At 41.4% G+C, this 13220-nt stretch overlaps 1 protein-coding gene across 4 annotated transcripts in view; it reads right to left on the bottom strand.

Annotated features, from left to right (window-relative positions):
- Positions 1–13220, bottom strand: part of DRC1 (dynein regulatory complex subunit 1) — a 45395-nt gene that overhangs the window by 3972 nt on the left and 28203 nt on the right. For 2 of the 4 annotated variants that reach the window (XM_072633942.1, XM_072633939.1), the window contains exons 9-15: positions 11647–11781; positions 10690–10922; positions 8561–8685; positions 4097–4186; positions 2887–2973; positions 1285–1451; positions 1–76 (exon numbers count right to left, since the gene is read on the bottom strand). The exon at positions 1–76 is cut by the window's left edge and continues 74 nt beyond it. In XM_072633942.1, coding sequence (XP_072490043.1) covers positions 1–76; positions 1285–1451; positions 2887–2973; positions 4097–4186; positions 8561–8685; positions 10690–10922; positions 11647–11781 — 913 coding nt within the window. The remainder of the gene's footprint in view (positions 77–1284; positions 1452–2886; positions 2974–4096; positions 4187–8560; positions 8686–10689; positions 10923–11646; positions 11782–13220) is intronic. The other 2 variants (XM_072633940.1, XM_072633941.1) reach the window with 2 other exon arrangements.

The raw sequence follows: 13220 nt of genomic DNA, 5'->3' as shown, positions 1-13220 counted from the left end.
ATTCCAGTATTCTGAGTCCTTTGAAACATCCTGTATCTCTCTATGCGTCACCACTTTTAATGGCACTGGAGCCTCCCTGAAGGGTAAAGAGAACTGGTTCCTAAATATGCCCACCTCATAGTACCCAGATCCTGAGTAGTACCAAGCTCCTAGTACTATAGCAGGAAGTAAGATCTTTTACTTCTTGCCATCCTTAACCTTCTCTTTCAAGCACATTACTATATAAGAAAGAAATGATGCGAGACAATAGGCATTTCTTGGAGAATACTGCTTCTAATTTTTCCTGGGTGTTAGTGTACTCTTTCTTTCTACAGATATATCAGCGGCATTCGGTTCATCAATTTGTTATTTTATTTAACCAGTTTTGCTGCTCGTAGCCAAGGTGACTGAACTGATTACTAGAGCATCTTAGAGCTATGGACCACTGGCTGCTAGTCCTCCTGAAGGTTCCTCAGTGGTTGGCTGGGACCACAGCCAGATGCTCATAGTAAGCAAAAGGAAAAAGCAAAGATATTGTTGGGATACTTGTAACTGCCCACAGCAGTAGATAATCTCTTCCTCTTCCTTGAAGAGATCATCTAAGGGAGCTGTTAGCCACAGAGGGGGTAAAAATGGAGCTAAAGATATTCCTATAGATATTTCCTATAGACATTCCCTTTCACACTCCATTTTCATCTTCCTCTTGAAGTGTTGCTTATATTCTGACTCTTGAGACAATATACTCTTCTATTCCACAGGAAGCATGTTTCCAGGCATTAAAACCACCATTCCATCCTATGCTCTTTTTTTAAAATTATTTTGTTTTCAGTGTTCTACAATCACTTCCATATATCTTAGATTTTTTTCCCCTCCCTGTCCACTCCCTCCCCGAGACGGTGTGCAATCATATATAGGTTTTACACATCCATTCCTATTAAATACGTTTTCACCTTAGTCATGTTGCATAGATACCCTATGCTCTTTAAAAGAAAAAAAGGTTTATAAGAATTGCTCTGGCCCTACCCTTGAATCCTTTTCCCCTTTCAACATCTATAGCTAAGTCCTGATTGGTGCAAACAATGAATCCCATGAAGTAACCTCATTCTTAGAATTTTCATTACATATTTCAATTGGGATGGAACCAATGAGCACATTTTATATGGAACTTTAAATAACAGAAGCTCAAATATACAGATTTGAATAATGCAACCACTGGACAGGATTTTCTACTCTGGGCACCTGCCTGAACTTCCACCCACAACCCAGTAAGCTGCTTGTCACCCTATTTCAGGCACCTGAGCCCACCTGAGTTTCTGCTGACTGATAACATAAGCTTCCAAGGCCTTGAGAACATCATTAGGATGAATGAGTGCAGAATGGAGAAGGTGTTGTCGATCTTGGCAGTCATCTGGGACAGAGCTTTCTTTTTTGATGTTTGCAGTCTCTGAATCTGGAGTGAGGCCCTCTTGGCTCTGTAGATAATGGGACACAAAGTACCAAAAGGAGGGTGGAATGTTATCACAACTGAAGATATATGTCTTCGGGAAGGAAGAAGGAAAGTGGAAAGGAAGAGAGAAGAGAAAGGGAAGAGGAGGTTGGAGGGAGGGAAGGATGTGCCTTTTAAATATCAACTAGATAAACAAACTAAAGCGCAAAGCCACATCCGAGTGTCAGCTGTTTTTACAATATCAGTGAAGGTGGCTTAAGTGGCCCATTCAATCACACCTGCACACGAGTGACGTTCATCTAGAGCTAGTTCAACCCCGGCCTCCAACATACATACATACATACATACATACATACATACATACATACATACATACATACATACATATATATATATATATATGGCTTACATCCATTCAGACAAAATTGAGCACCTGAAGCAACTACTTATGGATCCTGGACCAAACCCACTTTCAGAAATGCCTCCAAAACTCCTCCTCTGAGCCCCTGGAAACCCCACAGGTTGCCAAAGCAACACTTCACTTTTCAATCAATGAAAGCCATGTTGAACTTACCCAGATTCCAGTTTTATCAGCTAAAAGACATGTAGTCTCATTGGCTGAGTGAAAAAAGGATAACTGATCTTGGCTCCAATCTTCTAATGATGCTAATAGCCTTTTTTTTTTTAACCAAGGCCAGTAATAACTAAGAAGTTCTACCCAAGCCCCTCAAGGCTGTCCTGCTTTTTCTAGCTACTACTGGCTGTGAAGAGGCCCACCTAGCAATTAATTCACCCAATAATGTTTTGAGGCACAATCATTTTCTTACATCTGGGTCCTTCAACATTAGAATCTTTTTAAAACAAAAAGAAAAAGCCTTTTCAATGCATCTCCTTGAAACTTCATGTTGGACTATTTGACTGTGTGTGTGTACATGTATATGTATACACATATGTATATGTACACACATATATGTATGTGTATGTATACACATATACATATAAAAATCAAATTGCCTCCCTTCAAAAGAATGACTATAGGACAAATGAGATTAAGAACTAGAAGAGGACAAGGAATTTAATGCAGCAAGACAAAACAAGGAGTTTTAAACCAAGTTCCTCCCCTCACTACTAGCCTCAGTGTGACTCAGGCATATTTAGCATGTGAAGCTTGGATTTGTCCTCCTATAGAATGAAAATAGCACCTGGTTGGAGATATTGTAGACATTAATCACTAAAGAAAAGCTAACTCCTTCACACACACACACACACACACACACACACACACACACACACACACACACACACACACACACACACACACACCCCCCAAAGAAAGTGAGAGAAAAATGACTGTTTTCTGCTTAGCTTAACAATCTATTGATGGAATATAGACCTGACCAAATTCACATCCTCGCAGCAGAGACCACAGATCATTCCCCTTGTTTTCTGTTTCATCTTACCTGGCAGGTGGACACCCTCCTGGCTCGAAATCCGAGGAAGAACTGAACCAGTGCATAAACATCATCTTCATTTTCAATCCCAAGGGCCTAAAGGGAAAGAGAGCCAAAGAGTTGCTGGAGTGTCCTGTCCAGATGCCAAGGAATATTGGCCTTCAGCCTTGATGCAAAGTTTAAATCTTCGTCATCTGCCTGAAACCCCACGGTACTAAGTGGTAGTAAGAGAGGATGTAGTCTCTTCTTTCAAGGAATATACTGGGTCAGTTAGGATTAATTGTAATAACATAAATACAAGACATAAAAATCTTTATGGAAAACATAAAGACCTATGCAATCAACATTTCAAAAAATGAATGAGCTTGGGAAGGATAAAGGATGAAGTGAGACAAAAAGGAGGTGGTCAGAGGTCTTACACTATACTCAAGAGAATACTGGACTGTGGGTCAGAAGACCTAGGATTGAGTCATGCTCTAATACCAAGTGGCTATACAACCCTGGGCCTCACCTCTGTACCTCAGTTGCTTCATTTGTGAAGTAAGGGGAGGGAGAGATAAAGGAGATGCTCTCTAAGGTCCCTTTCAGATTTAACACTATGAAATTCATTATTGCTGGAGTAACTAGAGATGGGCAACGCTACTCTGGCACTTAAGGGGAGAGGCAAATCTAGAACAGAATTTCAGAGGACAATTTCAGGGCCATTCTTGCCCTCTTCCAGGATCAAAGTACTGACCCAAATTACCTCTGGACACTCTGTCCTACTGGGGGATCTGTCCTCTTAGGCAATTACTTTATGTATGCCACAGGCAACATGGATTTAGTCCTTAATGGACAAAGACAGCTCACTGGGCTAGGCCAGCAGGAAATTCCTTAAATACTACGGTGACCAAGAAGAACAGCGGTTATAACGTGCAACTTTGAGGCAATCCAAAGAAATGTATTCGGGGTGAGGAGAAACTATGGTCACAGCAGGAATCAGAAACACTTTGAAGACTATTAGAGATTGGAGGAGTTTTAGGGTTCCTTGGGTTATTTAGTTGAGTGCAGGAGAATAAAAGAGAAAGATACATTGGGGTACCCCGGGAAGTCCCCTTACCCAACCCTAACTCACTCCAGGGCTAACAGGAGTATCAAAAAGGACACAGTATGTTCCTTTCCCTCTGATTTAGGCTTCTAGCTTTTTTCATTAAATTCCCAAGAGTGTCTCAGGACTCACAGCAAAGATAGAGTCTAGCTTCAGTAGACAGCTTTCATTCCTCTCGAGGGGATGGAGAAGGCTCAGCAATTTGCTTTCTATCAGAAAACCCTGTGAGGGGAAAAAAAAGCAGATCTGAATATCTGAGGCCAGTTTTATTGTCAAAAACCAGGCTCTGGTCACCTCCACCTAATAGGTGAGGCAAGTTTCCAAGAAGTTGAACCTCTTGGGAAAGTAATTGGGGAAGCAGAACACCGGAAATGGCCCAGATCCTTTGGTCTATCTACAGAAGTATGCTGGCATATCTCTATTGGGGTACATGGATACCCATCACTACACAGCACAATCAAGGCCACACAAGCTTAAAGAGTCAGGGTTGGGAAAGAGTGCTCTCTGGAATGTGACTTAGGAGTAAGAAGGAGATCACTTGCTGGCTCTTCACTCTCATGACCAGTGGTGGCTTGCCTTGACATCAGTGAGGAGTAAAACAATAGTAGCTGATGCTCAATCAAAAGAATATTGATTTACATGCTTTTATGGGCTTGGGAACTGAAGGCTCTTGACCTTTGATCCAATTCTTGAAGCCAACTTTGTTCTTTGAATAGTCAACACTCAAAGCCATGTGTGCCAAGCAAGAAAAACTCCATGCTGTGTAGTAGTCCTGCTGAACTTCAGAGCTGATTGAATTCAGGGCATTCTTTACTCTGTCATTTATTTATTGTACTCCATGGCATAAATACACCCCCCCAACCTCTCCCTTGCTGGCTCAGCCTCCATATCATACCTCCTAACTATAGGTGTCCCCAATGCTTTGTCCTAGGCCACCTCCTCTTTTTTCTCTATACTCTCTCACTTAGTGATCTCATCAGCTCCCATACATTGGCTTTGCTATCACCTCTATGGAGATGATTCCTAGATCTTTATATCCAACTCCAATCTCTCCCTTTTGCTATTTCCAGGCTCTCCCTCTAATACTATCATTCAGTAACCTCTCCTCCTTTGAGGATCATTCAGTCCATCCAGTTCATCCAATCAAGGTTCCAGTAGATGTGGTCTACTGACCTCCAGGACACTCTGTCCTTCCTTAATGACTTTTGTGACCAACTCACCATCTTTCTCTCCTGCCCTCATACTAGGGGATTTCAACATATATACTGATGAAACTCTTTCCGATACTCTACTTAAACATTCTTCCACCCCACCCACTACAGCTACACGTAGAGATATGGTCACATCTTTGATTTTCCCATCATCCACAAGTGTTCCAAATCCAAGTTCATGAACTCTGAAATTCTGCTATCTAAGCATGATCTGTTGGTCCAGGGGTGAAGAACCTTCAGCCTTGAGGCCCCATGTGGCCTTCTAGATCCTTAAGTGCAGCCTTTTGACTGAATCCATCCCTTGAGGCCATGGCAGCATGTTTCCCCTCCCTTGTAGTTGGTTCTTCCACCTCTCCCTCCAGCTTGCAACTGGAAACCCTATTCTCCATCCTCACTGTAACTTTTTATCCTTCTACCCCTCAGTTCTTTTCCATACTGTCACCCCTGCACTGGCTACACTCTCTTCCCTTTCCCATCTCGACCCCTTGGTGAACCAGTTCAACTCTATACCATCCTCTTCTCATGATTTCTTTGTCCATTTTATCCTGTTGAAGATTTCTCTGTGCCAAACCCCAGACTTCACTTCCGCTCATTTACTACTGAAAGAAGCAGGGGCAAATCACAAAACCAGACCAACTAGGTCCACCACAAATTAAAGTCACGTAATCATAACTGAGCCCTAACTGTGGCAAAGCAATCCTTCACCAGCTCCCTAATCAATTCATAGTGGCTTTTTCCAAATCTTTTCATCTCTCCTCTAACTTTCCACAGTCATCCTCTCCTTGCCCCCTCCGCTGAGAACCTTGTCTCATATTTCACTAATAAAATTGAGGCCACTGGCAAAAAGTTCCCTCTTCTCTCCTGTTCTTCAACTCACATTACTCATATGCCTTCTGCCATTTTCTTCTCCTTCATTCATTTCCCATGAAGAGGTAGCCCTTTATCTTGCCAAGGCAAATCCATCTACCTGCTCTCGATCCCATTCCATCTTGTTTTCTCCAGAAGATTGCCCCCTCCATCATCCCTACTTACTCTCTAATTTTCAGTCATTTCCCTTCTACTGATATTTCTTTCTCCATCTCCAGCTGTCCCAATCTATATCTAGCCACTGGACCCAGATGACTCTGGAGGAGAAAGTGAGGCTGGTGACTGCACAGAGCTGCCTCACTTAAATCCAATTCACTTTCAAGTCGTGTCATCATCTTCCTGATGTCAAGAACAGAGGACAAACCACACAACCACAACCACAACCACACTCACTTCTCTCCATTCTGCCAAAAGCTTCACTTGATCTGCCCATCCCTGCTAGTTATTGTCCCATATCCCTCCTCCCACTTTGGTGGTTAAACTCCTTGAGGTTTTCTACAATAGATGGCTCTATTTCATTTCCTTGCAATTATCTTCTTAACTCTGTACAGTCAGGTTTGTGATTTCATTCAGCTGGAATTGCTCTCTCTCCAAAGTGACTAATGACCTCCTAATTGCCAAATCTAATGGCTTTTTCTCAATCCCCGTTCTTCTAAACTTCTCTGAAACCTTCAGCACCCTCTTCTTCTTGATAATCTTTTCTCTCTAGGTTTTCATAACACTTCTCTCCACTACTTCTCCTCCTGACTGTTCCTTCTTTGTCTCCTTTGTTGGATCTTCATCCCTGCCACACAAAGTCTGACACATAGTAGGTGCTTAATAAATGCTGGCTATCTGACTCCCTTGAGCTTCTGTCTCTCATCACCAATTTCCCACTGAACATTTCAAACCTTTGCCATATAGCATCTCCAACTCAACAGGTTCAAAATGGAATTCATTATTGTTCCCCCAAAATCTGCCCTTCTTCCAAACTTCCCTATTTCTGTCAAGAGAATCATCGGTCTCCAAGGTTAATATTAGCCTCACTGTCATCCTTGACTCCTCACTCACTCTCACCCCATATAGCCAATCACTTGACAAATCATGTTGTTTAGGTCTCCACAACTCCACTCTCATCCATTCCCTTTTCTCCACTCCAACTGCTACCACTTTGGTTTTGGTTCTCTCCTCACTACTTTTTGCCTTTACTTTACAATAGCATTCTAATTGGCCTCCCTACTTTGTCTCTCTGCCTTAAATCCATCCTTCAAACATGTGCCAAAGTAACATTCACTAAGTATGGATCAGATCATGTCACTCTTCTAACTCAATAAACTCCAGTGGTTCTCCCCATTGCCTCTAGGATCAAATAGAAACCTTTCTGTTTGGCTTTTAAACCCTTTTACAGTATGGCCTTAATCTCCCTTTCCATCCTCTTTATATATTACTCCCCTTTATGCATTCTACACTCCAGCCAAATGGATTTTCTCTCTCCACACACAAGACTCTATCTCCCATCTCCATGACTTTACGCTAACCCTTTCCCCCTGCCTAAAATACCTTCCCTCTCTGCCTCTTTTCTTCATTCTTCTCCAGGCTGCTCTATGATGCCCATACACAGGGCTCCTCTTTATTTCCTCCTGTCCCCTTCATACTTCCTTTGATATGTTCCATTCATTCCTCCTTCTTGGGGGTAGGAACTCTGCTTATATTTGTATTTCCAGTGCTTAGCACAGAGCATGGCACATAATGCTTATTGATTCACAGGCCTTCACCTCATAGATTCCCTCCCTTCTTCCCCCTGCACAGCGATAGCACCTTCTACACCTTCTAAATGAAGCTTTTCCTGATCCCCCACTGCTAGTTCCCTCCCTCCCCTTTATTTAATCATTTTGTATTTATTCCGTATATGCTCAAATCTGTCCATGTTGTGTAATTTCCCCTCCCTTGTCCCCCTCCCCGCTATAGAAGCTAAGCTCCTTGAAGGCAGGGTCTGTTTTGTTTTTTTGTCTTTGTATCCTTAGTACCTAGCACAGACCCTAGCACATGAGGCTTAAAAAAATGCTCTTTGATTGACTCTTATGAAATCTAAGTACAGTCCAACCAACACAACCTACAAAGCCCCCAGCTCAGGAACGTCCAACAGTGGCAGACAGCTTTGTAGCCGTTAGAGCCACGGTGGCTTCTGTTACTGCCCTTTCCTCTCAGAAACAGCTATAATTTCTTGGGGAATTGACTTCAGACCTGGACTGTACTTCTATAGGTCACTAAGCAAGGCAGTATTTGCCAGCTTGCCTGTAGAAGATCCACAGCCTTTTCATAAACTTGCTTTGTGGCTCAGTAATCTTTACAGTCGCATTTGACGTGGCTGGGTAGCAGAGGTACTCCAGATCCCCCTGCCAGACTATTTCAGGTCTAGGAACAGATGGGGAAAGTCACAAATACAGAGAGAAAAATAAAAAATCTTGCTCCTTTCTAAACACGTCCTCCTTTGTATCTATCATACCCTCAAGACAAGTTCCCCCAAGGCCGAACTCACCGACTCATCACACATAATCTCCAGTATTTGTTTGACAGTCTTTGCAGATAAATGTTTTGGCAGGGACAGCCTGGGCTTTTGGTCTTTCAAGCTTGGTTTTCGGCTTTCCTCTCCTTCCTCCTCTTCTTCAGAAAAAGAATTAAGAATAGGTGAGAACAAGAGAAAGAGGACAGAGACACAATTTTGTCTTTTTTTTTTTTTTTTTGCAAATTGTGGGAAACAGAGGAAGGAGTTCTGTTTCCACAGAGTTAAAACTCCTCCCAGACTTGAGTGGTGGCAGTTAATCACAGTTGTGACCTAGCATGGTCAGGTAAAAGGTCAGAAACTTGTGTAAAGGCTTGACCAGCTATTTGAGGGGAAGCCTGTTAGAGAGGAGAACATAAAGTCACTTGGCCAATAGACGGTGTGGTGGGAAGTTGAACAGTATAAAGGGCTTGCACAGGTCAGAACAAATTGTAGTTTTCCTATAGCCTTACTTGAGAGATACCCATTCATTCATGGGGAAGGAAAGTAGAAATTAATAAAAGCTTTCTTGATTTCACAAGTGTTATTTTTTGTTTAAATGAGCATGTTTCTCACAAAATTGACTTTTGGAAACTGTGAAAAAGCACCATCTTTTACCAAAAAAATGATAATAGTGGTGGTGGTGATGATGATGATGATGATGATGACTGACATTTAAGGTTTGCAAAATGTTCTAGACATTCTAGACATTGACTCATAGTGCCAATTAAATTTTCCATGTGAGCATTTATACCTCAGAAGTCAGCAAATGCTACAAATCAAGGTTTCATTTATTTTTTTATTGATTGTCTGGACTTAAGAAACCATTCAGAAAACATTTATAATGTGGATTATACTTTAAAGTGTGCCAGGAATGCATTTTTTCCCAGAGAGCTGGTTACTAAACCAGAACACTCTTATTTATATCCATAATCTTATTTGAACCTTGTAACAACCCAGTGAGGTAGATTAACTATAGATGTTCCCCATTTTACAGATGGGGAAACTGAGGCTTTAAAGACTAAGTGGTTCTGGAGTCAGAGTACTTGAAATTCAAATACCTCCTCTGATACATCAATCAGTCAGTTAATAAACATTTATTAAGTGCTTCCTATGTGCTAGGCACTATGCTAAGTGCTGGGAATACCTACTACACACGTAACCTGGGCAAGCTATTTAGCCTCAGGGATCCACGGTTTCCACATCTGTAAAATGGAAGGGTTTAGGTGCATGGCCTATGAAGTCCCTTCTGGGTCTAAATCTGTTTCTGTGATCCATGGTTATGCAGGTCAAATTTAAATATGACTCTTACCAACTCTAGGCCTAGCACTCTATCTTGCTATACCTCACTGCTTCAACTGAAGTAAGGGGTCTTGGGATGATGATCATGATAGGCATGATCATGTCAAGAGGGAGACAGAGAAAGAGAGACAGAGGAAGAGGGAGTGGGATAGAGAGAAAGGGAGAGGAAGAGAGAGAGGAAAAGGGAGACAGAGAAAGAGAATCAGAGAGAACAAGGAGTGGGAGAGAGGGAGAGAGAGAGAGAGAGAGAGAAAAAGAAAGAGAGAAAGAGGAGAAGGAGGAGGAAGTCATCAAAGTACTTTTTTAAAATTCACAGAACAAACTGGGGAAATTCAGTGGGAAACATAATCAGGACAGCTTTGAAACTATATTAAATTTATTATGGACCTTTTAAAAATAAAAGCTGTATGTGCTAGATATGTATGGTTTCACACACAATCCTCTATTTCTTTGTATATGGAACTGTTCATGTTTGTTGGTAGTAAAGTTCAGAACAATAAAAAATAAAAACATCCGTTTTTTAAAAAATGCACTACAGAGAGAGGCTGTGTGTGTGTGTGTGTGTGTGTGTGTGTGTGTGTGTGTGTGTGTGATTTTCACTGATGTAGAGCATTCCATTTGAGGAAACATCCTCTAACAGCACAGACAAGAACCTGCTCTGTAACTTGTACTCTTGAAGTGCTGGCCAGCGAACTGAGAAGTTAAGTGACTGACAGGGTTATACAGCAAGGTTGAACTCCCTGCCCCCGGGGGCTGGCTTTCCGTTCTGCAAGGCCCCACACAGCAAGAGGAGCAGAAGAGAGTTAATCCAGTTTCTTACTTACCTACCATTATCAGCAGCTCATGGACTAACTCTGTAGCTGACTTCTTCTTGAAAAGAGAAATAGGCCCCACATTGTTCATGAACCAGTAGTCAGGTCTGGTCCAGGGAAGCCCCAGCTGCTGTAACTGGATGACTTTGTCCGCATCAAGGGCTCTGTTCATTAAAACCTTTGCTTCCTCCTCATTAATTAGCCAAACCTCCTGAAACTGCTTGTCATTGATAATTGCAAAGTGCCTGTGAAAGGAGAGCCATGGAACATGTCATGCTGACTCAAGGGCAGAGGTGTTCTGGTAAATGTTTAATAATGGGCTGGGCGGAATGTATGAAATACACACTTTTAGGTTTAATCTGCCTTACTAATATTATCCCCATTAGCTTCTTAAGTCTAGACCAGGGGTGGGGAACCTGTGACCTTGAGGCCACATGTGGCCTTCTAAGTCCTTGAGTGTGGCCTTTTGACTGAGTTGAAGCTTTGCAGAAGAAATCATTTTATTAAGGGGATTTATTCTGTGAAGTTTGGGTTCAGTCAAAGGGCTGCACCTGAGAACCTAGAAGGCCACATGTGGCCTCAGGGCTGCAGATTCCCCACCTTTGGACCATAAAGAAAACAATAAATCAAGCCCTGATTTTTATTTTGCTGATTTCTGAGGTGTGAAGGCTCTCAATGAAAATTTAACAACTGCTTTTCATTGCTTCATATTAGCCAACTCTAGAGCATGCCTGCACAATAGATATGGGCTGTAGTCAGGTAACCATAGTGATCCCTAAGTCAGTCAACTCCTCACTGCTCCCTAAGAAGTAGAGCAGGTCCCACTGAAGGAAAAACAGAGGGCTCAGAACTCTTGCATGACCTCCCAAAAGTCTAGTACAATCCGAGATCACTGATTTGAAGACTGAAAGACCTGCACCCACCCCCTCTCTTTAGGAGCCCCTGTCAGAGCCTAAATTCCCCAGTTACCTCATGGTTTTCTGCAAATCCCTAAATTGCATCACGATGCGTTTGTAGTCTGCAGTCAGGGTTACATTGTCCTCGTGGAATTGCTTTATCTGCTTTGCAATTTTCATTCTCTGGTTGTTTAGCACATCATGCAACCTGCCCAAGAGGAGAAAGAGAGGCATTTGGAGGATATGCAGAGGCATAATTCAAATTATTGACCTGCATGAGCTGAAAGTGGGCAGGAAATGGCAGAGGAAAGATTTGAACACAGATCCTCTCTGAAAACATCTCCTGGGGATAAAAAGACATCTTCTTGGCTCTTTTCAGGTTAAATTATTGAAATCTAGGATCCAGCCTTGGCTCTAATAAAAATGAAATCATCCTTGTTCTCAATGCACTTACCTCCTGCTGGAGAGATGGGAGGCAGCAGAGAACAGTGGAGACTGTCCTGAATGTCATCTACCACCTTCCCAACACTGGCAAGTCACACTCCCCACAGTGGCTATTCCAAGCCTTCTCTAAAAGCCTCCTAGACCAACCCCATCTCAAACTTCACAGCTGATACTCCACTGAGAAAACATTGTTAGATTCCACTCACCTGTCACCATTACTCCCGAATCTCCATCTTTACATTTCATCATCCCTGAACATATTCCCTTACTCTCTACTCTTTTACCCCAAAAGCTGATGAAAAGGTGACCCTTCTCCTCATCAAAGTCAATCCCTTCTACATGTACCCTTGATTTTATCCCCTCATTTAGTCTCCAGCAAATTACCCCTTAATCATTCTCCCCCTGTTATCTTCAGTCTCTATTAGCTTCTTATGTTCCCCCTCAAGTGTATCTCTCCCCCTCTCATACCATTCTTTTGTTTTTTAGTTTTTTTAATTTTTATTCATTAAACTTAAATACAAAATGAAAAAAATTTTTCATATATATATATATACATATATATACACATCAGAACATGAGAGGATTCAATACAAAACAATAAATTTCCATTTCATGAAAACCTATGTAATAAATCCTACATGTTGTTTTCAAAGCAACCACCTTTTCTGTGTTTCCTTCTAGGTTTTCTTTGGTTCTCTGCTGTGTATCTTCTTTTCTCCCCCATCCCCTCCACCCTAGAGAAGGTTACAATTAAATGTGAGTATATATAATATATAGACATATACATAGATATAGACATACACATACATATTTCTATATCTATAAATACTGTTTATATTATATATTATATTATATATTATTATATTATATATTATAATACTGAATATTATATAGATATACACACATACATATATGTACGACTGTACTATGCATATTTCTATTTGTCATTTCTCTCTCTGGAGGTGGATAACATATTCCATCATAGGTCCAAGTCTTTCCATGGTTTTTCTAAATCAACCAGGTCATCATTTCTTATATCACAGCAGTATTCCATCACAATCATATACCACAGCTTGTTTAGCCATTCCCCAATTGAAAAGCATCTATCATTTTAGCCTGATAGGGGTAGGATGATAAAGTTAATTTAATTTGCATATCTCTAATCAATAATGATATAGAGCATTTTCTCATGTAATTATATAT

The sequence above is a fragment of the Notamacropus eugenii genome, chromosome 1, assembly GCF_028372415.1.
Source record: "Notamacropus eugenii isolate mMacEug1 chromosome 1, mMacEug1.pri_v2, whole genome shotgun sequence".
In the NCBI taxonomy this organism is placed as follows: domain Eukaryota; kingdom Metazoa; phylum Chordata; class Mammalia; order Diprotodontia; family Macropodidae; genus Notamacropus; species Notamacropus eugenii.
This window is presented reverse-complemented; position numbering and strand designations above follow the sequence as displayed.